Genomic DNA, 25,463 nt, shown 5'->3' on the forward strand with positions numbered 1-25,463 from the left:
TGTATGTGGAGGACGGGCAGGCAGGAGTGGGTGTCCAGTTATCTGAAAGAAGCTCCTCACTCTTCTCCCTACCTCCCAGATAAGGACCTGAAGACACAAGGGTTCACGCTGGAGTCCTGCCGTAGCATGATTGCTCTCATGGATGTATCCTTCCCGCCATCCTTGCCCACCACGCTTCTCTCTCATCAGCCCCTGTGCAGCCCACGGGGGCCAAGGCAACAAGGGGTGCCCAGTCAGAAAGAGAGGCCCAAATCTGTGCCTAAGGGAGGACCTGAGGTCCCCAGCTACTGGTCTGAAGGGGGCTGTTGGAGGAGGCACAGTTGGGCAGGATATTGGGCTATAACCAGCCCCTAACCTCTGCCCTCACCTCAGGCCCAAGCCAAAATGGTCCTTAGGAGACATTCCCTGGGTTTTAGAGCAGACACGAACTCAGATTGCAGAGGCATGGAAGGGAGGGTTAAATACCAGGACAGGGCGGTTGAAGGCTACCTGGGGCAGAGCCTTCCTGTGGGATGACCTTCCTTGTAGTCGCCCAGAACCCCCTCCCCCCCGGTCCAGGGGGATCTCGCTATGCATGCCCTGTAGCCCTGACCTCCTTCCTCCAGACAGACGGCTCTGGGAGGCTGAACTTGCAAGAGTTCCATCACCTCTGGAAGAAGATTAAAGCCTGGCAGGTGAGAAGAGAAGGAAGCATGGGAGTGAAGGAGGGGGCTAATTCAAGGGTTTACTGTGTGACCCCTGTCTGCAAATTTTCTATTGCCAGAGAATTTTCAAACACTATGACACAGACCAATCTGGTACCATCAACAGCTACGAGATGCGAAATGCAGTCAATGACGCAGGTGCTGGGGAAGACAGTGGGTGGCGGGCACCCGGACGAGGGCTGGTGGAGGCTGAGATCGGAGGGTGGGGGGCAAACGAAGGAGTGTTTCTGGGTGACACAGGATGGCTGAGAGGCAGAGAAAAGAACACAATACAGGCTACTCAGACTACTTCCTGCTCCCCCATGCTGCCCTCCACAGGATTCCACCTCAACAGCCAGCTCTACGACATCATTACCATGCGCTATGCAGACAAGCACATGAACATCGACTTCGACAGCTTCATCTGCTGCTTCGTCAGGCTGGAGGGCATGTTCAGTAAGTGGGGGGCCACCCTTCCGCGCTCTGGGGCCTGACCGTGTTCCCGTTGACTCTATCCAAGCTGAACAAAGGTAAAGGCCCGCTGTAAGCTCAGAATGGGCTGGTAAAGAAAGGGTGATGGTTGATACTCTGCCTGGCACATTTTTGTGCTGAAGGACAGCACTTCGCCCACGGTCCTCTGAAGAAAAGTTACAACAGTGGAGAGGAGGCGAGCCTGTAACTGGCCTCTGGCCTGTGTGTTCTTCCCCCACAGGAGCTTTTAATGCATTTGACAAGGATGGAGATGGTATCATCAAACTCAATGTTCTAGAGGTAAAGCCTAATAGAAGCACTATTTCACCCTGTCCCTTAAAATTCCGGGTGGAGGAGTCAATGAGGCCGACTCGAGGCACTGTGTGCTTCTCACTTCCAAATGCTGGAGGAGGGATGGGCTAGGAAAGGAACAGAAAGGCAAGCTCATAGGGAATGTGTACTGGGGGAAGGCTCCAAAGGGGACTCAGATCCTAAAAAGGCTTTTCTGCTGGAAAACACATCTTTCTAGTAGAGATCGGGGAAGCAGGCCCTAGACCACTGCTTCTTAGAAAATCTTCCCAGGGTCTGGCATGCTGGGGCTGTCCCTTTCCCCTTACCCTATCAGACCCTTAGGGTTCGCCTCTCTTTGCTGGGTTGCATTCTGATCTTGGGACTTCCTCTTTCAGTGGCTGCAGCTCACCATGTATGCCTGAACCAAGCTGGCCTCATCCAAGGCCATACAGATCACTCAGGATTTCCATTTCATCCAATATAGCTAGAGCCACTTACCTCAAAGGACACAGTAGCTGCGCTGCCCTGCCCCCCAGCACACCTCCAGGCGCCTCAGTGGTCTTCTTCCTCCTCTACTTCACTCCCCACTCGGCCTCAGGGCATCTGTCCATCTGTCACGCCCACATTGACCCTTCAGTTAAGGAATGAAAAAGAACAATTTTGTCCCTTTGCCACATGGAGCTAAGTGTCTGTCTGCCTCAGCAAGTTGTAGCCCAGCTGAGAGGTTTGCTCAGAATCTGAGTGGCCTCGGCTCTGAAGTAAATGCTCTCCTTAGCTTGCCCTAGGCTGCTCACAGAAGATTTGCCAATGGCACTCTGCACTTCCCGTGCTAGAGTCCCCCATCGCCTTCGTGTTCTGCCACCCATGGGACAGTAACCAAACTAGCACTTGGTTCTGTCTCATTGTTTCAGGATGGGCCTGCTCCGGGATAAACTAGCTCAGTGGAAGAGGGCTGGATACTTTGGGCTGTCTGACTCATAAGTTTGGCTGCATTCTGAAAAAGAGTTGATCTAAATAAAGGCATGTGTACGGCTGGTTCAGTTGTGTTTTGTCTTCTCACATTCAGAATATCAGCCAGAGCAGGGCTGAGTAGCTTCCAATGTTACACTTAACTGTCATGCAGAGAGCCCAAGTTTCAGAAGACAATGGAAAACACGTCTTCACACACAAAACCTGGACCCCATGGTAATCTTGCCTATTGGTATTTCTTGAACATAGGAATCACTCTGATACTTTTCAAGATCAATGAGAAAAGGAAAGGGAAGAGCTGTTGGTGTATAGAATATCAAGAATAAATTATTGCCCTGTCACTGGAGGGGCCAGTTACCTGAGTGTAATGGAAGAGAGATGCAGATGTAGTTTTTGGTTTTGCTGAGTGTCCAGTATACAACACTGTGATTCGACACCTTGTATACACTATGAAGTAATCACCCAAAAGTCTGCTTACTATCCATCACCCTACCATCGATGCCCTTTCATGCCTATCACCACCCACCTGTCCCCCAAACCCCTTCCCCTCTTGTAACCAGTGATGTTTCCTGTATCTGAGTTTTTTAAGATTCCACTTATGAGCAAAACCACACAGTATTTGTCTTTCTTCTTCTGAATTACTTTACTTTGCTTAAGACCCTCAAGGTCCACCTATGTGGTTGCCTAATAGCAAGATTTCATTATTTTTTTATGGCTCAGTAGTATGCCATATATATACACCATAGCTTCTTTATTCACGCATCCACTGATGGGACATTTGGGTTGTTTCCATATTTTGGTTATTGTAAATAATGCTGCAGTGAACGTAGGGGTCTATGTATTTTTTCAAATTAGTGTTTTGGTATTCTTCAAATAAATACTCTGCAGTTCAATAGCTGGATCACATGGTCTATTAAGTTTTTGAGCAATCTCCATGCCGTTCTCCATAGTGGCTGCACCAACTTATAACCCACCAAGTGTCCGAGGGTTCCCTTTCCTCTACATCCTCACCAACACTTATTTTTTTTTATAATAGCCATTCTGACAGATGTGAAATGATAATTCATTGTGGTTTTCATTTACATTTCCCTAATAATTAATGATGTTGAATGTCTTTTCATGTGCCTATTGGCCATCTGAATGTCTTCTTTGGAGAAATATCTATTTCTCTCCATTTTTTGTTTTTTGTTGTTGTTGTTGTGTGAGTTTTTCATATATTTTAGATATGAACCCGTTATCAGATGTGTAATTTCCAATTGTGTTCTCACATTTAGTAGGTTACCTTTTCATTTTGATGATGGTTTCCTTTGTTGTGCAGAAACCTTTTAGCTTATCAAGTCCCACTTGTTTATTTGTGCTTTTGTTTCTGTTGCCTTTGGAGTCTGATCACAAAAACAATGCTGTGACTGATGTCATGGAGCTTTACCAACCATGTTTTCTTCTAGGAACTGTATGGTTTCAGGTCTCACATTCAAGCCTTTAATCCATTTTGAGTTAATTTTTGTGTATGGTATAAGATAATGGTCTAGTTTCATTCTTTTGCATGTGGCTGGTCAGTTTTCCCAACACCATGTATTGAAAAGAGTGTCCTTTCTCATTGTATGTTCTCGGTTTCTTCGTCAGAAAATAACTGTCCATATATGTTTGGGTACATTTCCAGGCTCTCAGTTCTGTTCCATAGATCTGTGTGTGTTTTTGTGCCAGTACCGTACTGTTTTGATTCCTATAGCTTTGTAGAATAGCTTTAAAACAGCAACCAGCTTGGCTCTTCTTGGTTAAGATTGCTTTGGGTTTTGGGGCTCTCTTGTGCTTCCATAAAAATTTTAGGATTGTTTGTTCTGTTTCTGTTAAATATGTCATTGGGGTTTTGACAGGGATTGCACTGAAATCTGTAGATCGCTTTGGGTAGTATGGGCATTTTAATGATATTAATTCTTCCAATCCATGAGCACTGAATATCTTTCCATTTGTGTCTTCTTTAATTTCTCTTTCATTTAATGTTTTGCAGTGTATGGGTCTTTCACCTCCTTGGTTAAATTTATTCCTAAGCACTTTATTCTTTATGATACAATTGTAAACGGGACTGTCTTCTGGACTATCAGTCATTAGCAATGGAACATATTTTGTATATTGATTTTTTATCCTGCAACTTTACTGAATTATTTTTATTCTAAGTTGTTTTTTTATTTGTTTGTTTGTTTGGTGGGGCCTTTAGGTTTTCTGTATATGTCCATCCGCAAATCGTGACAGTTTTATTTCTTCCTTTCCAGTCTGGATGACTTTTATACCTTTTTCTTGCCTAATTGCTTTGGCTAGGACTTCTAATACCTATGTTGAATAAGTGGTGAGAGTGGGCATCTTTGTCTCATTCCTCATGTTGGAGAAAAAGTTTGCACTTTTCCCCATTGTTAGCTGTGGGCTTGTCATATATGGCCTTTATTATGTTATGTTCCCTCTATACCCACCACTTTTGAGAGTTTTTATCATAAATATATGTTGAATTATGTCAAAGGCCTTTTCTCCGTTTATTGAGATGATGTTTTTATCGTTCTTTTTGTTAATGTGGTTAATTATATTGATTTACAGATGTTGAACCATCCTTGTATCACTGGAATAAATCCCATTTGATCATGGAGTATGATGCTTTTAATGTATTAATTTGCCAATATTTTGTTGAGTATTTTTGAATGTATATACATCAAGTATATTGACTTGTAATTTTCTAGTGTCATCCTTGTCTGGTTTTGGTATGATTTGGTAATGATGGCTTTGTAAAATGAGTTTGGAAATGTTCCTTCCTCTTCTGTTGTTTTGGAAGAATTTAAGAAGAATTGGCATTAATTCTTCTTTGGACATTTGGGAGAATTCACCAATGAAGCTGTCTGGTCCTGGACTTTTGTTTGTTGGGAGGTTTTTTGATTATTGATTGACTTTCCTTACTAGCAATCAGTCTGGTCACATTTTCTATTTCCTCTTGATTCAGCATTGGTAGGTTGTTAGTTTCTAGGAATGTATCCATCTTTTCCAGGTCATCAAATTTGTTGGTGACAGTAGTCTCTTATGATCCTTTGTATTTCTGTGGTTATCAGTTGTCATGTCTCCTCTTTCATTTCTGATTTTGAGTCCTCTTTCTTTTTTTCTTGGTGAGTCTAGCTAAAGGTTTGTCAGTTTTATCCTATCAAAGCAGCAGCTCTTGGTCATTTATCTTTCTACAGTCTTGGTAGTCTCTATTTTTTTATATATATATTTTTCCTTCCTTCTACTTCTTTTGGGCTTCGTTTCTTTTTTTTTTTTTTTAAAGAGAGAGAGAGAGAGAGAGATGTGCATGAGTCAGGGGAGAGGGGAGGGGAAAGGGAGAGAGGGAATCTTAAGCAGGATCCACACCCAGCACAGAGCCTGACACAGGGCTACATCTCATGATCCTGAGATCATGACCTGAGCTAAAATCTAGAGTTGGATGCTTAACCAACTGAGCCACCAGGCACCTATTTCTATTTTTTTTTCTTCTCTTCTTCTTCTTCCTTCCTTCCTTCTTCTTCAAGTTATTAGACTATTTGAGATTTTTCTTGAAGTAGGCCTGTGCTTTATCTCATAGAATTTGGTATGTCCTATTTCTGTTCTCATTTGCCTCTAGGGGTTTTTGTGTGTGTGTGTGTGTGTGTGTGTGTCTCCTTTGATTTAATTACCTATTGATTGTTCAGTGGCATGTTGTTTAATCTCCATATTTTTGTTGTTTTTCCAGTTTTCTTATTATAACTGATTTCTAGTTTCATACCATTGTAGTTGGAGAAGATGCTTGATATGACTTCAATATTGAATTTATTGAAACTTGTTTTGCTGCCCAGCTAATGATCTATCCTGGAGATTGTTCCATGTGTACTTGAGAAGAATATGTATTCTGCTACTTGAATGGAATGTTCTGTACGTATCTATTGAGTCCATCTGGTTGTGGCACGGCTGCTGCACAGGGAGGGTGGACATGGAACATGCCCAGCCCAGATGCAATGTACTCACCTGGCCCAGCTGTGGTGTGGCTGCTTGCATAGGCTCAGTGGGACAAGGAGCATGCTCACCAGTGCTAACGGCCTAGAGGGAGGACACCAAACATGGTGCCCACCAGCTGTTACCAGCTAGTTAGAATGAGATTGCAAAAAAGGCACCTGCCAGTGCTTCTGTCCCCAGAGAAAGTCACTGCAGGTTCTTGCCTGCAGCCACATTAGGATTAGCAAATGGGTCTCCTCCTCAGTTATAGTCTAGGCACTCTTCAAATTATTTCTGCAGTGGAGTTCAGGATGAGTGGATGGGCACGTGAGCCCTTTATGAGCAGGTTCGTTGTTCTCTACAGTTCTATGGTTTCCCTGGACTTAATCCTTGTTGACTTTCAAAACCAGGTGTTTTGGGAGCTTGTCTTTCTGATGTCAGACACAAGGGTCTGGATGCCTGAAGTGCGGCACAGTCCCTTCACTCTTCAAGGAAAAGCTCTGTATTTTGGGGCTCCCTTACTGATAGTGGGTCATTGTACCTCAGGTAGGATCCAGAGGGAGATTGAGTCTCTGCCTCTCCTACCTGTCTCAATGTATCTCTTTTATCTTTTGTTGGGGAGGTGCTGTTAATATAGTTCTCAGGTCCTTTGCAGGGAAAAATTATTCCTTATATAGCTGTAAATTTGTTATCTGTGGAAGGAGGTGAATTCAAGGTCTTCCTACACAGCCATCTTGAACCCCAAAGATGTAGTTTTAATCCTAGCTCCTCCACTAACTGACCTGTTTTATGACCTTGGACAAATCCTTAAATGTAGCTGTTTGCTACTTATCTGGAGCATAGTCTGTGGTATATCTATAACCATCTTGTGTTTTCCACCCAATTTCCTTCTTGCTGTCTATACCGACATGGAAAAAAAGGGGGGGAGGTGGCTATTAATATGCAGATAAGTTAGCAAAAGTAAACAATTAGTAAAAGTACTTTATTTTCCTCTTGTATTTGCTTTATATCTTGCTTTACAAAGTTATGAAGTTCACAGCTTTATACCAAAATGTAAGAAGGCTAAGCTATTTGCTTATAAACATTTTTGCAGTCAAATGTCATCTGATTTCATTCTTCTAATCCATATTCAATATATAAAAAATTCAGATACCAAGGGTACTGGAGCAGCTCTAGGGCATATATTTCTCTTAAGTAGGAGAAAGCTCTTCAACAGCCTTTCCTCCTTGACTTCCTCCCACACCAATTCAACTGGGCTACTACCTTGAATTTAAAGCAAATCTAGGAAATTTTTGTTGCCATGTGACCCAGCAGGGCCATATACTTGGGGGCTGGAGGTGAGATTAGAGGTTATTATCTAATAAGCATTATGTTTGGACAGTCCAAATCACCTCCACCGTAGCTTCTATCGTATCCATTAGACAGTCACTCTGAAATCCTGAAGACCGTGATGATTTGGGGCAGGGATGAAATCACAGTTTTACCCATGTGGCAGTCATGGCCTTCATAACAGTTCTAGGAGCTCTCCTTTTGGTAGCAGAAACAAAATTTGTAAGTCAGCGTATACAAACTACAGTTATTTGTGCAAACCAGAGGGTATGTGCTGTTTAAAACCCACTTCACAATAGACTGTGATCGCCCCTCCAATGAATTCTCTTCCATAAAATATATCATACCATTCCACTAAGTGTTGTACACCCACTCCCACCACATCATCCACATACCTAGTCACTAAATTTGTCTACTGTATAATCTACCCCAAAACCAAAACCAAAAAGCCCCTCTGTTAGGCAAATAATCACTTAAACAATGATACTGCCTATAAATTATAGATAGGTCAGGAGCTAAACACTCAACTGCTAACTTCTGAGGCGGAAAAACATTTTCCCCTACAAAAGCAGGAGTGTGGTAGCAATGGCGTTCCCTCAAATTCAAGTAACATCAGGTGGAGATAATTCTTTGCTATTATGTGTTTAACTGCTTTATAACTCAGTAGAGGAGTGTGTCAAAACACACTTTGAACCTGATTAAAAACTTTAGGATAAAACTTGAAGTGACTGATAGTTTGTCGTAAACTACCATTAAAACACTAGCATATGCACACAAAAGGACGGGTTACTACGGTTTTCTTGGCTTCTGGCCATTAGAAGCAGGCACAGGCAACTAGGATAAGATTCTAGAAATGGCCTCCAACTCCTTATAAGAAACAAGTTGGGTTTTGTCAGGTCATGTAACACTTTCCTTCCTTCCTTAAGTACTAAATACCAAGTCAACACAGAAACCTGAGCCACAGCTCTTCTCTAAGGGAAGACAGAAGGCTAGAATCAGTTAAGACATTATAAAAGACAAAAAACAGCCTAAGATCTGCATAACTTTCAAGACTCTTGAAAGCAGTAACACAACCATAAGCAGCCAAGATGCTTATGGTGCCTTTATTTCTAAATCGATGGCTAGGAATAGTGTATTTAGGATAACACACTAACCTGGGGTTCACAGAATTTTACAGATTCTTCAAACAAAGACGTTATTACCATGGCTTCAAAAAAAATGTTTATGAAATGAGGAAAAGTATTACAAGTATAGGTGCCCACGCGCATACACACGTACAAGGAACACTTACACCTGCACACACAAAGGCAGATAGACTGCGCACAAATCTACCAAAATTAAACCCAAATTGGTTGTTACTATCAGCCTGTTCATACCTTCAAAGCTTCCCCACGATTGCCCAACACCTCACATAACCCCTTCCTGCTGTACAAAGGCTCCACCACTCTCATCTTTTCAGACATGTCCTCAGGCAGGACAGAAGGGCACCTATGCAACCCATGCAGTGTGCACAACTTTCTCAGCACACTGCCCAGTCAACGTGGAAATGCAAGTTCACTACAGCCCCGAATAAAACGCCAGGCTTAGTAATAAATTCCAATATGCTTTCCTGGGAAATCACCCTTCCTAAACCCACACAACAGCCTGACTGCTCTGGTCATCCTTACAAGAAAAGGGGAGGAGAGGTAAGAAAGCTTCTTAATGTCATAAAGAAACAGCACAAATACATTTTATGCAAGAGAATCTTCTCTGTTCTCTCTCAAGTATCATGCAACTATCAATAGTGTGGTCAAAAAAAAAAGTTTTCCTGTTCATAAGGATAGAAGTAAATAGTTTGTGGGGCCATTCATTATTTGGTATTAGCTTCTAGATTAGTTCTTTGTTTATGGATTCAGTAAGAACCACTGGAGCCTTTCCTGGAAAATAAGAACAGATACTTAGTCTTGCATCCAATTTCATACCCTCCTGAAAGCCATCCATGAAGCCCGGTGAAGTCCCCAGACTTAGAGCCCCTGTGAAGACCTGTGAGTAGATGTGTGCGCACGAACAGAGGTGGGGAGAAACCTGCGCGCTATGTAATCCTAGAAAAGAGTACACATCACACCCCCAAGTCGTATGTGGCACTGGACTCTTCTCCCCTCTTATAGCTCTCTGAAGAATCTTTCAGAGTTTTGAGAATCCAGAAACAAAAGGCTGGAAAGCAACACTTCTATAGCTTCTCTCAAGAGTCCAGAGAAAATCCAAGAACAAAGCAGTCTCACTAGGCTTTGTTAATTTGGCTGCTCCCAGTGGAAAAGTGGAGTCCTTACCTTCCTCATACTCTACTCTTCTTTGCCAGGCAGAGGGGAGGTGAAGACAAGACTCCAGTTTCAGAAATCAGTCTCTAAAAAGCCTGCTTGAGCCCCCTGAAGACTGTATGCAGATGCTTTATCCTAACTCCCCCATCTTGGGTGCTGCAGGTGGGGGGGAGCACCCTGGGAGCCTAGAGGAAGTATGTGACGGCTGCCACCAGTCTAGGCACAGCCAGACAGTGGGGGAGAGAGGGTTTGGCAATGGAGCAAACTGAGAGGTTTCACACCTGCAGGGGGCCTGGAGAGTCAGAAACTGGAAAGGGAGATAAAGGCTATACTCCAGTTCGAACAGCCTGACGATCCCTGCAGCCGCGAGCGCCCGGGCCTAACAGCAACATTGCAAGGTAGATGTTAGCTTTGCGCACTGTCTTGAACTGAGCATTCCTACCAAAACTTGCACAGACATTTGATAGGGAGCGCTGTCTGTGAGGACTTGTCATTATGTGATTTGCTGAGTTCCTAATATATAACCAGCAGAGCAGTCACTCTAGCTGCTGAAAATCTACTGTGTGTCCCTTTGGCATTTAAAGCCAGCTCTGTCCATCAACAAAGCAAGAGAATAGTGAAACACACTGCACATAATTGTTAAGAAAGGAAACTAGTTGTTTCTAATTTAAATACCAGTTATTAGAACTAAAGAAATTAAAAGTGATCCTAAAAATCTAGCATTTGCACAAACTTGTACTTAAAAGCCGGACTACGGGTTTAAACCATCATAAGAACAAAAACTAAAAGTCGCAAACTGAAAGCAATAAAAAAAATACATATGATTGGGGTCAGACTGGGTAGCCAATTAAGATCTGCATCTTTAATCAACATCTGGGGAATACCAGTAGCACAGATAACTGCGTTCCATGCTGTCCCAGAGAAGTATGGTTCCTTAAAATCTGTTTAAATCTGACAAACCTCCAGTAAGAACTTAAAGTGTAACTATCATCCCGTAGAGCTGCCCAGACTTATGCTAGTGGTAAGCCTGGTGAGTAACCACTTTCTCCTTCCCTGCTTCTCTGGGGAAGGGAAGACTGTGGCCTCCGTGAGGGGCCGATGTAAAATTAGTTCAAATGATAACTTCCCAACATGGGAGGCAAAAAAACTTCATGAATCAATTTTGCTGTCATCCTCAGCATGTCGTTCAATGTGTCCCGCAGCGTCCTAGGAATAAAGGGAAAAGGGCCCGTGAGGGAAAAGTTGGTAGTAAGACAAGAGAAAGTCCAAGCCAAGGAGAGCGTCATGGGTACCTTCTAAGATCCATACATGGAAGCCGGATAGGACCCAGCACTTTGCTCATTTATATCAAGCTATGCACTTAAAGATGAGTTCTTATCTTACACAAGAGCACTGTAATAATCCTCTAGGTCCAGTTACTGGATTTGAAACATTTGAAAACATTCTCTTTAGGCTTTTTCTCAAAAACTACCCAGTTCATCATTTGAAACCTCATTAAGCTATTCCCCAAACCTCTGAATAATAATAAAAAGGAAAATCCCTAGACTCTCCCTTATTTATTACAATTCTGAACATTCCCATAAGGCAAAAGTCTGCCTGCTCTGAGCAGTCGAATGACCCCAGGTTGGCCTCAGGTCCCACTCATGTACCTGTTTGGATCCTTTCCTAGCAGTGAAGAAAGCGTCACAGTTCTTCCAGCGACATTTCAGAGTTTGAAAGTTTGGATTCGTATGGTCTGTGAGCAAGTGTTGTTTCAAATGATCTACAACGCCAAATATCAGCGAGCAACCGTGCCACTGGGGAGAAAAACAACGAAAGGGGAAGGGGAACGAGTAGAGGAAACACGCAATCGCCATTAGAGCAGTCCTCGCTTGTACCTTGTAAGTACTGCGGAAGCAAAAAGTAAGCCCCTTATTCTTTATTCTTGGCTAGAAAATATAACAAAGCCACAGGCATCCACATTAATTACCAATATTTTGAGGAGCCCTGAAGAGACTTGACACTTTGCTCTATTGAGAAGGCAAAGCACCCAGATAAACACATTGTTAGAGAATTTGCTAATAAAAGGTTAGCGAATATTGACAGACAAGTTACTATAAAATTCAGTTTAAGCCACATTTATTTTTTATCTTGCCATCATAAAATGAGTTCCTTAGTCCATTTATTTAAATGAAAGGTGGGGTGCTAGGTGGCTCAGCTGGTTAAGCATCTGACTCTTGATTTCGGCTCAGGTCATGATTTCAGGGTAGTGAGACTGAGCCCGGAGTCTGGCTCCATGCTCAGCAGGGAGTCTGCTTGGGATTTTCTCTCTCTCCCTCTGCTTCTCCCCCCACTTGCTCTCTAAATAAATAAATAAATAAAATCTTTTTTTAAAAAAAAGACTAAGAGCTCTCTATAACACTGAAGGGGCAGTATTTCACAATTCTGAGAACTGCTGACTCATAAACTTGAAAATAAAAATGTCTGACAAAGAAACCTACACTGCCTGGAAGCCTGACTTTACTGAGAATCTTTACCACTTGAATCGCAATCTTTTTTTTTTTTTAAGATTTTATTTTATTTATTTAGCATACAAGTGGGGAGAGGGAAAGAGGCAGAGGGAGAGAATCTCAAGCAGACTCCCCATTGAGCTTGCTGCCTAACTCGGGGCTCAATCTCATTACCTTGAGATCATGACCTGAGCTAAAACCAAGAGTTGGATGCTTAACCAAAGGAGCCACCCAGACGCCCCCCCACCTTTTTAAAAATTCCTCCTTTACTAAAAATGTGGCTCAATTCTCAATTTCACTCGTTAGAAAGCATAGACTCTTTCTTGGTTTTTTTTCCTCTCCAGGCTTGCTTGTCTTAAATCTTAAAATTCTAACAGGTTTATTTCCATAAAATAATGCTTTTTCCTGTAGCACTAGCCCATCCCCTCCAGCTTTAAAACCAGATGGTATTTTCTCCATTTCTCTAGATAAACTCCCTATTCGTATTCTAGATCCCATTGTACTATATTTTCTGTCCTTCACTGAGAAGACCAAAAAGCAAACACAGTAATGTGTAAAAAGCTGCAAAGTAACCAGTCCATGGACAAGTCTAAATCAAATCTAAAAATGGAGAGTGCTTTCATTTCATTCCATCGCTTCTGCAAAACAACATGTTAAGGTATGGAGGCGGGGGGGTGGTGGAATTTCAGCGCCACAAACTTTTCTTTGATCACCACTAATATTAGAACTGATGAAACAACTTAAGGCCTATAAGGAACAGTGTAGAAGTGTGGAGCTCCCACCCCAAAATAAAAACCATGCAATTTAGTCCAAGCAACAGATGTTTAAAACCTTCAAGAACACACATTTTTATTTGCCTATTCCTCAAAATCCAATGAGGACACAAAGAAAACTATGAATATGTGAAATCCCTGAGGAATGAGCATAAGAGAGTGGGCAGGTCACAGAAATAAGCACTTCCACGTTTTATTTCCTATAAAGTTGACCCTTGAAAAACACGGTTTCAAAATGCACAGGTCCACTTATACGCGAACTTTTTAAAATAAATATAGTACGGTACTGCAAATGTATGTTCGTTTCCTTATGGTTTTATTTTATTTACTTATTTAAGTCATCTCCACGCCCAACATGGGACTCAAACTCATCGCCCTGACATCAAGTCGCATGTTCTACCAACTGAACCAGCCAGGCCCTGCTTCTTAGATCTTAGTAACATTTTCTCTTCTCTAGCTTACCATGTTGTGAGGCAACAGTATATAACACATGTAACATCCAAAATACGTGCTGATTGACTGTTTATGTTGTCAGTAAGGCTTCTGATCAACAGGAGACTATTAGTAGGTAAGCTTTTGGGGAGTCAAAAGTTATGAGCGGATTTTCAACTGCACAGGGTTTGGTACCCCTAGTTCCTGCACTGTTCAAGGGTCAGCTGTACTTCTGTACTACTGATATTTTTGTTAGCAAGTACTGATTTATAATAAAACAAACAAAAACCACCACAGAGATGACTTCTGCGTGGATGATATGTAGACATACCCCCTATCTAATCCTAAAACAGATTGTTCTTGGAAGAAGTATGGAAGCATTTCATGTATAGCTTTTAAAAATAAGCTTCCTTGGGGCATCTTGGTGGCACAGTGGGTTAAACATCCGACTCTTGGTTTTGGCTGAGGCTGTGATCTCGGAGTTGTGAAATCAAGCCCCCAAGTAGGGCTCTGTGTGGAGTCTGCTTAAGATTCTCTCTCCCTGGGGAGCCTGGGTGGCTCAGTTGTTAAACGTCTGCCTTTGGCTCAGGTCATGATCCCAGGGTCCTGGGATAGAGCCCCGCATCAGGCTCCCTGCTCAATGGGAAGCCTGCTTCTCCTTCTCCCACTCTCCCTGTGTTCCCTCTCTCACTGTGCCTCTCTCTGTCAAATAAATAAAATCTTAAAAAAAAAAAAAAAAAAAAAAAGATTCTCTCTCCGTCTCCCTCTGCCCCCCCACTCACGCTCTTTCAGTCACTCTCTTCTGCCCCTACAGTAAGTAAGCAAGTAAGTAAGTAAATAAATCTTTAAAAAAATAAAATAAGCTTCCTTGTCCTCTAGTGGGAGGCATAAAGTAGATGCTCAAATATAAAAATGCTTGACTGATGCTAATGAAGATCTATAAATTAGCCTAGGGTTAAACAACTCCCGAGTCTGGCTATAAGAACAGTTTCACTCCTTACCCAACAACGGTAATTCTGCATCAGATTCAGCCTCACAGCTTGAATACTGCCATCGTAACAGCCAGTATAAATCTGGAAAAAGAGGTTTCTATATCAGATCAAACAACACACAAAAAAACAACTACTAAACATCCTCAAAATATGTGTCAAAAGTTCTTTGTGCCGGCTGTAAGCAAACAAAGACCTAACCCAAAGCCACCCCAGAGTCCTACCAAGGGTAAGTATCTTCTAGTGCGGATACTTTGAAGCTACGCTCCTTAGAGAGCCACTCGTGAGACCCTGGATGAGAGCAGCAGCTCAGGGCTCCCAGGCACCTGCCTACACTGTGCCCTGTGCCCCTGGCGCCTGAACACTGTATGCTACACTATGCCTTACGTAGTGGCCATCTGCATTTCATCGCGACAAGGGGTTCTACTGCCGAGAATCTAGAAAACAACCATTCTGGTGCAACCACATAACTTACAAGTAAAATAAATCGAGGCTTAGCAGGGTTGAGTGAATTACCGTCTACTTTTAGGTCTGCTTTCGCTATGCCATACTGGCCAAACCTCCTGACTCTATTCCAATGTTCTGTTTGGATCGTAATGCCTCTGGAAAAAGCACCACTCAATTTTTAGGGGAAACATCTTAAACTTATTTTCTGTTTAACGGTGGTATCAGATTTTTATTGTAATTATTTTAGCTATTAATAGCAAAGAGAATATTCAACCCTGTCACTGGGTTACTTCTCAGTGATACTATGCCAAAAGACAGAAAAGCATTTAATAATGAGGCATATCAGAAACAGATGTCATCTTTGGAAGTGATAAACAGGAACATTATTATCAGTTTGTAGTTTTCAGTAAACATATTCAAACGCAGCATGTGACATGGCTAACAACACTCACCATACTTTTATGGACGGTCATGCACATAATCATGTCTTTGTGTCCTCCATAAACTTGCAATCGATCATGGGACTTAGGTGGAGGAAAAGAACAGAAAGAGAATTAAGGTTATTTATACCCTGTATTTAATAAGCATAATCCCTGGAGGCCTCCGGCAGGTTTAAAACCATACCTGAGGCCCTATGCTGAAGCACCAGTAGCATTTTCACAGAAACATAATCTAATGACAATCTTGCTAATAAGTCCTCAAGGGAGGAGCTGACAATTGGAAACGAGAAAACTAATTTCTGTGTAGTGTCAAAGTCTCAAACCTGAAACTGCACATAAGGAGAACTAGACAGGCTTTAACTGCAGTGGCAGTCCGGAAACCACCTGGTATTGACCTCTGCGAGCCTCACCATGTAGCTCAGAGCCATGTTTCTGAAAGTGTTGTCCACAGACCATCTGCTTCAGAACTGTCTAGAGGGCTCGTGGAAAATGCAGATTCCTGGGCCCCACCCCCACCTTACCACATTAAAAAAAAAAAATCAACACCAAACCCAAACAGACCTTTTCCCAAATCGTTCAAGCAAAACAGTGGATCTAAATTCTACCTGTAATTCATAAACACGAACAAATTTGTCCAGGCAAGCGGTCACCATCACTTTTCCTAGGATATTCACCACAGTCACTGCATGGTTGTGACCTTTATAGATCCGCACAAGCTCACCAGTCTGCGTTCAAGAAGAGACAAGTCACTAGACTGACTTTCAAAATTCCTTCTGACTTTTGAGATTTATGACTGTATTATTCCAAAAGTGGTAATTCTGAAGCTACTTGTACATAATGTAGCTGAACTAATTTTAACAGCTGAAGTACTCAGACAAGCATTTATTACAATAGAGGTATACAATATATATGAAATGTATCCTGATGGATAGAAGCTGGTGTCATAGAAAGAGAAGGTCCACAACTCTATCTGTACGTATTTTACAGGTTTTGAAGTATTTCCACTTTTTTTTTTAAGATATTTATTTATTTATTTATTTATTTGACAGAGATAGAGACAGCCAGCGAGAGACGGAACACAAATAGGGGGAGTGGGAGAGGAAGAAGCAGGCTCATAGCGGAGGAGCCTGATGTGGGGCTCGATCCCAGAACGCCGGGATCACGCCCTGAGCCGAAGGCAGACGCTTAACCGCTGTGCCACCCAGGCGCCCCTGAAGTATTTCCACTTTTATCACTTCATTGCCTCCGGACAAGTCCCTGAGGCTGCATTATCCGCGGGTTTCTAGCCCAGGCACTGAACTTCACAGAGCTGCTCTATGACCTGAGCAGAGTCTCTCGGCAGCTTTCACTTGTTCTAGTTTAAACTACATAACATATCCGCTTTCTTAGTGCCTCAGATGCTCGATTTATCTCAAGTTTAAATGAAACAAACTAAAACTTACATAAGCTTTGAATCTGTCCCCCATTAAAAATTTCGATAAGGTCAGAATTTCCACAATGCTCACTACCTTCCAAGAGCTTATACGGGGTACAGATTATTATTAAGCTTTTCACTGGAAAAGGGTTTCATTTAAATTGCAGGAAGTCTGAGGAATCCTTCAAGCTTTAACCATCATTCCACTCAAGATTTCTTTACATCAACACAACTTACATGAATGTTATGGGCGTGGACTGACTGATCGCTGGAGCCGCTGAACACAAGGTCATTCACCACCTTAAAGAAAACAATTCATCGAGTTAGATTTGGAATAAGGGTCTGAGTTTTCTCTGGAACTTGTAAAGCACGTTGTTCAATTCTACTTTCTAACCTACTTTGAGAAAAGCATGAACTAGGGATAAGATAATAAGTTCCTCAAATTTTCTAAAGTGAAACTTCTGTCCTACCACCAGGTACTGTGAGGAACTGACAGTGTGTTACTCGGTTTGCTGCCTCTTCAGAATGATGGTGAAATACCCAAGAAGGACTTTACAGTATATCTACATTCTATAATAAAATACACCTGTTTCTCTGTTAATATATTAAAATATAGTGCAACCCTTGGTGACCCAAGCCTAAAGTAAAGCACTGTAATCTCCTTGCTCTTTTCAAGATGGTGGGTTCTAAATAAGGCGTTAGACAACAAGGCAAATGTCACTCAAATCCTTCCCTTTGTGCCAGACGACCACGTCCTCTTCTCTTGCGCAGTACTTGCCTTCATGCAAAGGATGGTTTTGCTGTGGCCCTCCAGAGTTCTGAGGAGGAGTCCATTCCGCGCATCACGTACACTAATGGTACAGTCGTAAGACCCAACAACAAGAAGCTTTCGGGCACCTTCCTGAGCTGTGGCAAGACAGCTGACGGCCCGAGGGCCGTGGCACTCAAAGATTTCAAGTCGTTTATTGTTCTGAAAAATATGAAGTATTATATGAAGTAAAAGCAACCTCGCTGCTAAATGTCAAAATCAACCAACCCAAATCACTGCCTTGATACAAACTCTTAAATTCTATTACCTGTACTTAAGTTCTCATACCCCATCCCTGTCTTAACTTCCGATCTCTGCCATTCCCATTCCAACACTCTGTGACCATGACTCCCTCCTCCCCGATTCCAGTGGGGGCACACCAAACTCTTGCATTATAAACACATTTCTAACTTCAACCCATACTATCTGATCTCTTTTTATGCCTTCTGTCACTTCCCTTAGGTTAATAATAATGATCAACTTTTTTTCATATTCTAACACACTTTCCATGCCATAGACTCAGAAATTCTTTCCCTGATTTTTTTGTCATCAAAAATTATACAATTAGCCATGTGTCTCCAAATTTCTCCCCTGAGTATTACTTACTTGGATAATTTCAGTAAGAGTCTCTCATTCTCTACCTTTCCGTTATTCTCAGGTTCTTCTGATTTCTCGTTCTATGTCATCTCTCATGACATCATTTAGTGAACTAAAGAAGCCTTTTCTATTAGAGTGGCATGGTCACATCCTGAATTCGCAAACATTCCTTTTCCTCAGATCTTAGACTTGCTTCTCTCATCCCCACACCAATCTGGTTCATAAAGTCTCCCACGTCCCAAAAACTTCTCAAAAGGAACTTTAGGGGGGCGCCTGGCTGGCTCAGGAGGTAGAGAATGCTACTCTTGATCTTGGAGTCGTGCATTCAAACCCTGAGTTGGGTGTAGAGATTACTTAAAAAAAAAAAGTTTAAATATATATATAGAAATATTAAATACATATAAAGGAATTTCAAGTGCACGCAAGTGGTAAAACTCCCAGAAACTAAGCACAAAGCAGCAGCTGGGAGCCTCCAGGGCTAAGCAATGACTCCAGCCATCTTAGATGCTGGGGAGACGGCCTGATGGAGTTCAGGGCCCACTGGTGGACAGGCACAGATCAACAGCCCTGACTTCCTGTTGAGACTTCAGAAGCACTGCATTCTGGGTGTATAGGCAAACCAAAAAGGGCCCACCCCTCACAAGGCTTCAAAATGCCCATGTCTGCAGACTCTCAAATCTGTCTCAAGGTCCATCTTCTCTGGGGCTTGTCAGTCAGTTAAAGACCATTTCCATTTGAATTTCTTGTCCTCATCCTGCCTCAAAAGTCTTGCTCCTAACCTCTGTCTACCTTTGATAACACTGTTCTCCTAGGGGGCGCCTGGGTGGCTCAGTTGTTAAGCATCTGCCTTCAGCTCAGGGCGTGATCCCAAAGTCCTGGGATCGAGCCCCACATCAGGCTCCTCCACTGGGGGCCTGCTTCTTCCTCTCCCACTCCCCCTGCCTGTGTTCCCTCTCTCGCTGGCTGTCTCTCTCAGTCAAAAAAAAAAAAAAAAAAAATCACTCTCCCAAAAGAGAATTAGGTAATTATCAAGTTTTATCCTTTAAAATATTTCAAATTTATTATTTTTATATCTATTGCCCTAACCAGATCTAATGTCAACAACTTTCACTAATGACCCTTCTGTGATCTTTTCCTATCAAATGAACCAAACAACTTGGCACTTGATTATCTATGTGCTAGATTCTTCTAACTTGATTTTAAACTTTATCTCAAAGGCAGAAGCCATGACATATTTTATTGTATCCCTTATAAAAGCAGTGGTTCCAGCTCACATGTGGAAGGAGAGTTGGTAGGTATTCGCAAAACATATAAATGATACTGTAATTGGGCATAACACAGTGAACATTGTTAACACGCTGTTAAAAGATGACCGTGGAGCGCCTGGGTGGCGCAGTCGGTTAGTCGGACTCTTGATTTTGGCTCAGGTCATGACCTCAGGGTCGTGAGACCGAGTCCCACGTCGGGCTCCATGCTGGGCATAGAGACTGCTTAAGATTCTCTCTTTCCCTCTCACTCTGCTCATCCCGACCCCTGCATCAGCACACTCACATGCTCTCTCTCGGCGGAGGGCGGGGGGGGCAGGGAATAACCAGATGACCTTGGGATACAGTGCTACAACTCATTAGCAGCCAAACCCATCAATTGTACCTCTTACATCTTTTATCCATTCTCTTCTCTTCATCCTTAGTCTGACCTTTCATGTCATCTTCTACGACAAAGCCTCCTAAATGACCTTCCTGCCTCTACTAGTACCAGTACTTTCCTATCATCAACCCCAGAATGACTTTGTCTAAAATACAAATTGGATCCTGTCTCTCCTACTTTAAAGCCCACAAGATGGAAGTCCACCTACATTAACAAAGCCTATAGGGCCATCAAGAACTGGTCCCTCCTCATTTCCTAAGCTTTATGCTGAGGCCTAGCACAAAACAGATGCTTAGTAAGGGTTCGCCCGACAAATGAATTTATCTTTGGATTAGGAAAGAATGAGGCCACATGAGCAAAAGGCAAACCTATGACTGGGTTCACATTACAGAATAGGCTATCCTCATGAAACCCTAAGTCAGTTCCAAACCACATCAATGTCATACTCAAAAGAATTTAAGCTCATTTTTCATGGTGTCATTCTTAAAATGAGACAGACTGGTTTAACCTATGACTCATTATTTGGCCCCAAATCGTCAGGCTTGGTTTAATTTAGTAGAGTTACCTTTTGGTCCTGGCACACTTGGGTCTGAGCAGACAGAATGAAGGATCTTGTTTCACTTATACCAGAAGATAACAGTTTTTGAGTAGCAGCTCATTCTGTTGTTTTCTCACACGAGAAAACAGGAAAATGTCTGCCTTCTACTTCTTTCCACACACACACTACTTTCAAGTGACATGGGAACGCAGCCTTCTCCCCAAACACCTACCTTTATGTTGAAGGTGACCACAGTGCCATTTGCCAGTCCCGCATAGAGGATTCGCCATCGACTATGGAGGCAGAGGACCCGGTCTTCCAGCTGTAACTGTTCCACACACTCTCGCGTCTGACAAAAGCACACAAGGCCTAATCAGCAGAGCTTAACAGCAAATAAAATGTGAAATCTATCCTTCTTAAAGCGGAGTGTGAAATGATTTTTATGAGGAAGAAAATGTAGCATCCTCTATCTTGTAGAAGACTCTCTTAGATTTGGCCAAAGACTCAAGCTGTAAACAAAAAATCAACTCTAACAATGTGACTTGTGTTCCTAATTTGGAATGCAGAAACTCTTCAAAGAGGACTAAGAACTGGGCCTTCAACTTTTAAATTAAGTAGCCAAAGATAAAGCTGCATTTTACATCTAAAAAGGAAAATAAAGATTACAGTGGTATACTTAATACTTGCATTAATCATGTATGTGCTTTCCTATAACTGATTCTCTATTTCGATAGTTCCGAAATGCCTCCTTCAAACCAGTGCCGGCTTGGCTGATCTGTAATATACAGAACCCCAAGTTTCATCCTCAATCCCAGAGATTCTAATTCAGTCGGCTCTGGAATATGCATTTAAAAAAATTTCTTTAGTAATTCTGATGCATATCCAGGTTAAATAAGTACTGTTTGATTTCACCTTCAAGAAATGATTTCCATGAATTTCCAGAACTGGGTTGTATTAGCAATTCTAGTTATGTAGGTAACCTGGCCCTGTTGCCTGTAAGACAGCCAGCGTTCAAGATTTGTTACTGAATGATACTAAGCAACAAAAGGCCCAAGTGTAGCTTTTAAACAGGACTGGAAAAAGATGTTAAAATCAAGATTTTTACAAGTGGGTAGGATGAGACAAGCTGTGGGTAGGATGATAAAAACTGTACGCTGTCAAAGATTCTGACCTCTTTTCCCAACCTTTTATAATGAGTCAGTCTCCAAAATTATTCAATTTTCTCCCATAAAATTACAAATGCCATGTATAAAATTGTGAAATAAAGAAAAAGACAGTAAATATGCCCAAATGTTAAAATTCATGTTGCCTCTGGTTAAGCCATGTGAGATCTTTTTGTAGTTTTTATAGGGAAATCAGATATAAACTGTGATAAAAAAGAAAAAAAGATTCCTTTTAAAATATGAATTGCTTGCTGACAAGCACCTTGTCACAACAAGATTAATGTTGTTTTCATACATGCTAACAAACATCCATTCTGCAGACCAGGAATCAAGGAGTCACTTCAACTTCCAAATCTATTTTTTAAGAAACACATTTCACGAGACTATAGCTGGTATAGATAGTGATTGCTCTGATGGATTTGGTCAAAGTAAATTGCAAACTTTCTGGAAAGGATTCACCATTCTAGATGCCATTAAGGGAAGAAGTCAAAATATCAATGTAAACAGGAGTTTAGAAGAAGCGGATTCCACCCCTCAAGGATGACTGCGAGGGGTTCAAGACTTCAGTGGAGGAAGTAACTGCAGATGTGGTGGGAAGAGCAAGAGAACTAGAATGACAAGTGGAGCCTGAAGACGTGACTGACTTGCTGCGATCTCAGGATAAGACTGTAATGGATGAGGAGATGCTTCTTATGGACGGGCAAAGAAAGTGGCTTCTTGAGATGGAATCCGCTCCCGGCGAAGATGCTGTGAAGACTGTTGAAATGACTACAAAGTGATTACAAAATCCATAAACTTAGTTGATAAAGCAGGGGCACAGGGTTTGAGAGGATGGACTCCAATTTTGGAAGAAGTTCCACTGGGGGTAAAACGCTATCAAACAGCACTACACACTACAGAGAAATCGTTCGTGAAAGGAATAGTCAATAGTGGAGGCAAACTTCACTGTGGTCTTATTTTAAGAAATTGCAGCAACCACTCCCACATCTGTCAGCGGCCATCAACACTGAGGCAGGACCTTCCACAAGCAAAAGGACTACAGATCGCTGAAAACTCAGATGATGGCTAGCATTTGTTTAGCAATAAAGTATTCTTTTTCTTCCTCTTTTTTCCCCTCCCCACCCCTCTGTGGAAGAGAAAAAAAAGTATTTAATTAAGGTACATACATTGTTTTTTTAGATATAATAACACTGCACACCTAACAGAATACAGTATAGCACACAACGTAACTTCTATGTTCACTAGGAAACCAAACAATTCATTTGACTCGTTTTACTGTGATATTCACACCTTACTGAAGTGGTCTGGAACCCAACCTGCAGTATCTTTGAGGTCTGCCTGTTATAAAATAGGCTCAGAAGTATAAGAAAGTGGGCAGAATGAACCATCTGTCTCAGCGTCCCCACTCTACCCAGTAAATACAGTCAAAGCAGCTTAATATGATCACTGTTGATTTCTCTGGACTCACTTACCTTGACATTATAGCAGCGAATGGTATGGTCACTGGAACCAGTGTAAAGGGCAGCATTCTTCCCAGAGGTCTGGGTAACCAGGAGGCAGTTCACTTTGGAGGCGTGCCCCTCAAAGACACCAATGCACTTCCGACTCTAAAGTCAAGCACATATCAGCTCATTAATTGCGGGTGATTAGAGAGGGTTAGAGAATACATTCCCTCAACAACAACAACAAAAATGCTAAAACATACAGTTTGCTGCTGTATCTTCAGTGTCTAGGTTAGTGCCTGATATACAAAAGATGCTCAGTAAGTATCTGTTCACTAAATGCCCAATGAACAGTCACATGAACTAAGTACCTGCAACTCTGTTAGCTGAGCCATACCAAAAATACTGAGGGCAATCTGCTGTAAGATAGATCAGAATTTTAATTAATGCCTAGGGCAAGGGTCTCCAACATAGGATCAAAGACCTGACAAATCCAAACTGTAGCTAATTTCCCAGATAAGTTCCTGCATTTCATCAGTAACTTATAAGAGAACGTTCCATAATATTCAGAGATGTGTCAGGTGCCATCATAGGCCGTAGTGATCCAGGGGCGGTTTCACAAGGGAGCATCCTAAATGTTATCTTTGTGCACATACGGAGATCCACTTAGAATGTGCATACACACATACATACATTTATTGTGCAATTTAGAGTTAGAGCCAGTCCCCCAAATGTTACACTCCTACTTCCTGGTACCACTGCTTCCTTCCTTCAGTCGTCCCTGTTGCCGCTTCACATCACTAAGCCAATGGAACCTAGACACCTCTGCCTAGAGCAAACACATTTGCATGGTCCATCATCTAACCTTTTGACTCTCAAGGACTTCAGTAATTTCAAATACTTTCATGGCGTCTTTTCAGACAACAGAATATTCCTAAAGCTTCTTGGCTATCACCGTTGATAAGCAAAATTAGTTTGACATATACCAAATTCAAAACTCAAAAGTTTATTCTATGAAAATTGAGACTAACGAGCACCAGATTATACTAAGTGTGAGGTACTAGACCACTATTGCTCTCCTTAATAACTTGGGACAATTAATCAAATGTGAGGAAAAATGCCTCCTCTAGTACTTCCCTGATAATCATTCTACCCTATTATGTAGCAGCTGTAAGACTGACCTCATCAACAACACCACGACCAGAACCTGACTGGCCAAGCCTGTTGTCATATCATCTCCCTTTGCCAAGTGGTTGTTCACAGTCCAACAGAGGACCCATTTTTATGGCAATACGAGGAAAAAGAAACCCCGGAGGCTTCTGAAATCTGCCTCTGAGCAGGAGAACTAGCTTTAGGAAGAGGTGACACCAGAGAAAACAGAATGGAGAGACAGAAAGATGCTAAATCCCCAGTGACCCAGCTAAGCCACTGCATCAACCTCATCTACAGTCTAAAACTCACCTTTTACCAGACAGCAAAGAGATTACCTTATTGTTTAAGAGAGCATGAACTGGAGTTCCTAAAACCTGCAAAAACATTCAAATTGATTTATCAACTCACCACCAGATTATAAGCTCGGACAGTTTTATCTGCTGAACAGCTGTACAGTAAGTTCCCAAATATCTGAATTGCATTCACTGCGGCTTGGTGCCCCTCGAAGCTCCCTTCCGTGGGCTCATCATCATCTCCTGGCTCGGAAGATATTTCTGGAAAACAAGAATAGGTTTCAGAGACGTGTCTGCTTTTGTCTGAAAAGATACTCAAAAATTAAAACCATTGCGTAATATAGTGGTCCCTGGATTCGCCTTAAAGCCCAGTTCCCCTAGCAAAACACATCTTTCATTAATGATCTACATTATGAAGACTTCGTAACAAGAGAAGGCAGAGAAGTCCTCTCACTTAGGAAAAAAGACAGATACTTATTTTTTGAATGAACCTGGAAAGTACCAAATCTCTCTCCACATCCTCTCTTCTGCTGCCACTTATTCTGTTGAACAAGGCATTATTCTTTAAGCAGTTCCTTCTCAAAGCAAAAACCCCGGGGAGGCAATGAAACCTAATACTCATTAGCTGAACAGATAAGACAGGTGGGAATAAGAAACTAAAAAGGCAGGATTGAGGATTTACAGATACCATAACTGCTGGTTAAAGCACTACTCTTGGTGACGATCACCCCACCCCACCCCATTCTACAGGCTTACTTAAACCCTGACTCTAATATTTATATCCCTTTTTTCCTGTGGTTAATTTAAATGAAGTTGAA

The 25,463-nt window shown here is 42.0% G+C and overlaps 2 protein-coding genes across 4 annotated transcripts in view; one reads left to right on the top strand and one right to left on the bottom strand.

Moving 5' to 3' along the window:
* Positions 1–2,479, top strand: part of CAPN3 (calpain 3) — a 50,012-nt gene extending 47,533 nt beyond the window's left edge. The window contains exons 19-24 of the mRNA XM_026479925.4: positions 80–144; positions 606–674; positions 764–842; positions 1,023–1,139; positions 1,396–1,454; positions 1,841–2,479. Of these exons, the coding sequence (XP_026335710.1) occupies positions 80–144; positions 606–674; positions 764–842; positions 1,023–1,139; positions 1,396–1,454; positions 1,841–1,867 (416 nt within the window). The 3' untranslated portion in view covers positions 1,868–2,479. The remainder of the gene's footprint in view (positions 1–79; positions 145–605; positions 675–763; positions 843–1,022; positions 1,140–1,395; positions 1,455–1,840) is intronic.
* Positions 2,480–7,358: 4,879 nt separating this feature from the next.
* The window catches only part of ZNF106 (zinc finger protein 106), a 64,314-nt gene continuing 46,209 nt past the window's right edge, over positions 7,359–25,463 (bottom strand). For all 3 annotated transcript variants that reach the window (XM_057306264.1, XM_026479921.4, XM_044377515.3), the window contains 10 exons: positions 24,761–24,906; positions 23,231–23,365; positions 20,828–20,944; positions 17,784–17,975; positions 17,243–17,305; positions 16,197–16,316; positions 15,604–15,675; positions 14,717–14,788; positions 11,671–11,817; positions 7,359–11,227 (listed from right to left, as the gene is read on the bottom strand). In XM_057306264.1, the coding sequence (XP_057162247.1) occupies positions 11,171–11,227; positions 11,671–11,817; positions 14,717–14,788; positions 15,604–15,675; positions 16,197–16,316; positions 17,243–17,305; positions 17,784–17,975; positions 20,828–20,944; positions 23,231–23,365; positions 24,761–24,906 (1,121 nt within the window). In that variant the 3' untranslated portion in view covers positions 7,359–11,170. The remainder of the gene's footprint in view (positions 11,228–11,670; positions 11,818–14,716; positions 14,789–15,603; positions 15,676–16,196; positions 16,317–17,242; positions 17,306–17,783; positions 17,976–20,827; positions 20,945–23,230; positions 23,366–24,760; positions 24,907–25,463) is intronic.

Source organism: Ursus arctos, unplaced genomic scaffold (genome assembly GCF_023065955.2).
Source record: "Ursus arctos isolate Adak ecotype North America unplaced genomic scaffold, UrsArc2.0 scaffold_36, whole genome shotgun sequence".
NCBI classification, from domain to species: Eukaryota; Metazoa; Chordata; class Mammalia; order Carnivora; family Ursidae; genus Ursus; species Ursus arctos.